Source organism: Haplochromis burtoni, unplaced genomic scaffold, assembly GCF_018398535.1.
Source record: "Haplochromis burtoni strain Fernald_Lab_line unplaced genomic scaffold, NCSU_Asbu1 Contig_131, whole genome shotgun sequence".
Lineage (NCBI taxonomy): Eukaryota > Metazoa > Chordata > Actinopteri > Cichliformes > Cichlidae > Haplochromis > Haplochromis burtoni.
The window spans coordinates 682,680-684,451 of NW_024582492.1; the positions used below are offsets into that span (position 1 = coordinate 682,680).

The 1,772-nt window shown below is 36.3% G+C and overlaps 1 protein-coding gene across 5 annotated transcripts in view; it reads left to right on the forward strand.

The window, feature by feature from the left end:
* The window catches only part of cacna2d1a (calcium channel, voltage-dependent, alpha 2/delta subunit 1a), a 100,095-nt gene that overhangs the window by 84,602 nt on the left and 13,721 nt on the right, over positions 1-1,772 (forward strand). For all 5 annotated transcript variants that reach the window (XM_005930258.2, XM_005930260.2, XM_005930261.2 and 2 more), the window contains one exon: positions 827-879. In XM_005930258.2, the coding sequence (XP_005930320.1) occupies positions 827-879 (53 nt within the window). The remainder of the gene's footprint in view (positions 1-826; positions 880-1,772) is intronic.

Genomic DNA, 1,772 nt, shown 5'->3' on the forward strand with positions numbered 1-1,772 from the left:
CCTCCCTCTCTCTTTGTTAAAGACACTTCTTTTCATATGACTTTGGCAAAATAGAAGTTTTAGTTTATTAAAGCTTTGGAATTAGTTTTATGCTACACATCAAGCAATGTACAAGCTGGCACTTTTTTTTGTCACTTACAAAAAGTGCAACTTCCAGTGGAATGATGTAAATTATCTGCCGATTTTACAGTAACACTGATGCTTTCCCTTGATGTTAAAATGTTTCCTTCATAGGAAGAGGCAATAAGCCGAAACTTAATAGAGGTATTTGTATTTGTAAAAATTTCAAATCATTTACTATACAAACAAAACTGTCATTTCCCAGCTGTTACCACATATTTGTACATGGTCTAGTGACCAAGGTGAGATGAAAGACGCAGATATCTTCTGATCAAAGATTCTGTCAGCAACCAGTGTATCACGGTTAGTAAAGCCTCCTTGATGACTGAGGACACCGTCAACTAAAAGGAAAGAGTACAGCACTGATTCACCGAAACAAGGCCCTCGCATGCTAACTATAATCAAAGCAACATGTTGGGGCTTTTATTTAAACTGTGTGCTACTTTGTTTTCTCACTGGTTCTTTGTTTACATAGTTATCCTCACATCTGTTGATGAGGACTGTGCTCTAATTTCCTCACAAAGGAGGAAAATAAAACCTCTGGCTGGAACTTTCGGTCTTTGTGCTGTGCAAAATTAGACAGCTACTGTAAACACAAACAGGATATTCAGACAGGCTCAACCAGCTTAAAATGAATGCTAAACTATTCATTGTAGGTTTTATTTGGTGCTCATCTAATATTGTTTTCTCATTTTCTCCCTTTAAGCCCACAATAGCAGATATATTAAATTTGGGATGGTGGGCAACTGCTGCTGCCTGGTGAGTTCTTTTTGTTATTTGTTTGATTTTTAAATTTTTTCTTTAATAATATGGTCTGAAATGGTGTCATTCCATTATTAGCTGAAATATTCTCTATAGAAGCAGGAATTTTAAGTCCTTAACCTCAAAATACATGGAAAGCAGGATTTGTTCCTCCACATGGACGTATAGCATCTGTTTAATAGCTGATTTTTTTTTTCCCTAGACAGTCTACATTCCAGGAAATCATCTCTTGATTTATGTGCTGTGTCACTGTCTTGATGTCATTACAACATGTTTAATAAAAATTTATTTTAAGGCCACTCAAAATGTACCCATATTCACGCCCTTAAAGCAAATATTAGGACTTTTCAACTACAGTATGCAAATTGCTTGAGCTAAACCTCATTTCTTTATATTTTGTGTCAGGGAGCGAGACTGCTTTTCAAAGTACTCTCTAGCTTTAGATGTCCAGGCGTTGCGAAAGTCTCTCAACCTTGTTCTTTGGACATTGGCTGCTTTTTCGCTACATTTTCAGTCCAATTTCATCAACCATTTTCAGATGAGTGTTTTGTTGGTTGTTTTTTAAGCCACTTAGCACCTATGAATCATCCAAGCTTAAAAGGGCTCTTAACTCAAGAAAAAGAAATTTGCATGCCTGGAAAACAATCTATGGAAGAGTCGCTGTCAAGAAGCCGATCTTAGGGAAGAAAAAGAAATATATTGTGGCAGTGGCAACTGGTCTTATGGATCAAAATTTGACATTTTTGGTTAAAATCATCATCAATATATGTGGTTAAAAATATATGGAGGAGTTTGCCAATCAGACCTGATTGCAGTGGCTTCATTCTTTAGCATAACAATGATCCCAAACAGTCTAAGGAGCTTGGAAAGAAAAGCGTCTGGACTTCTTT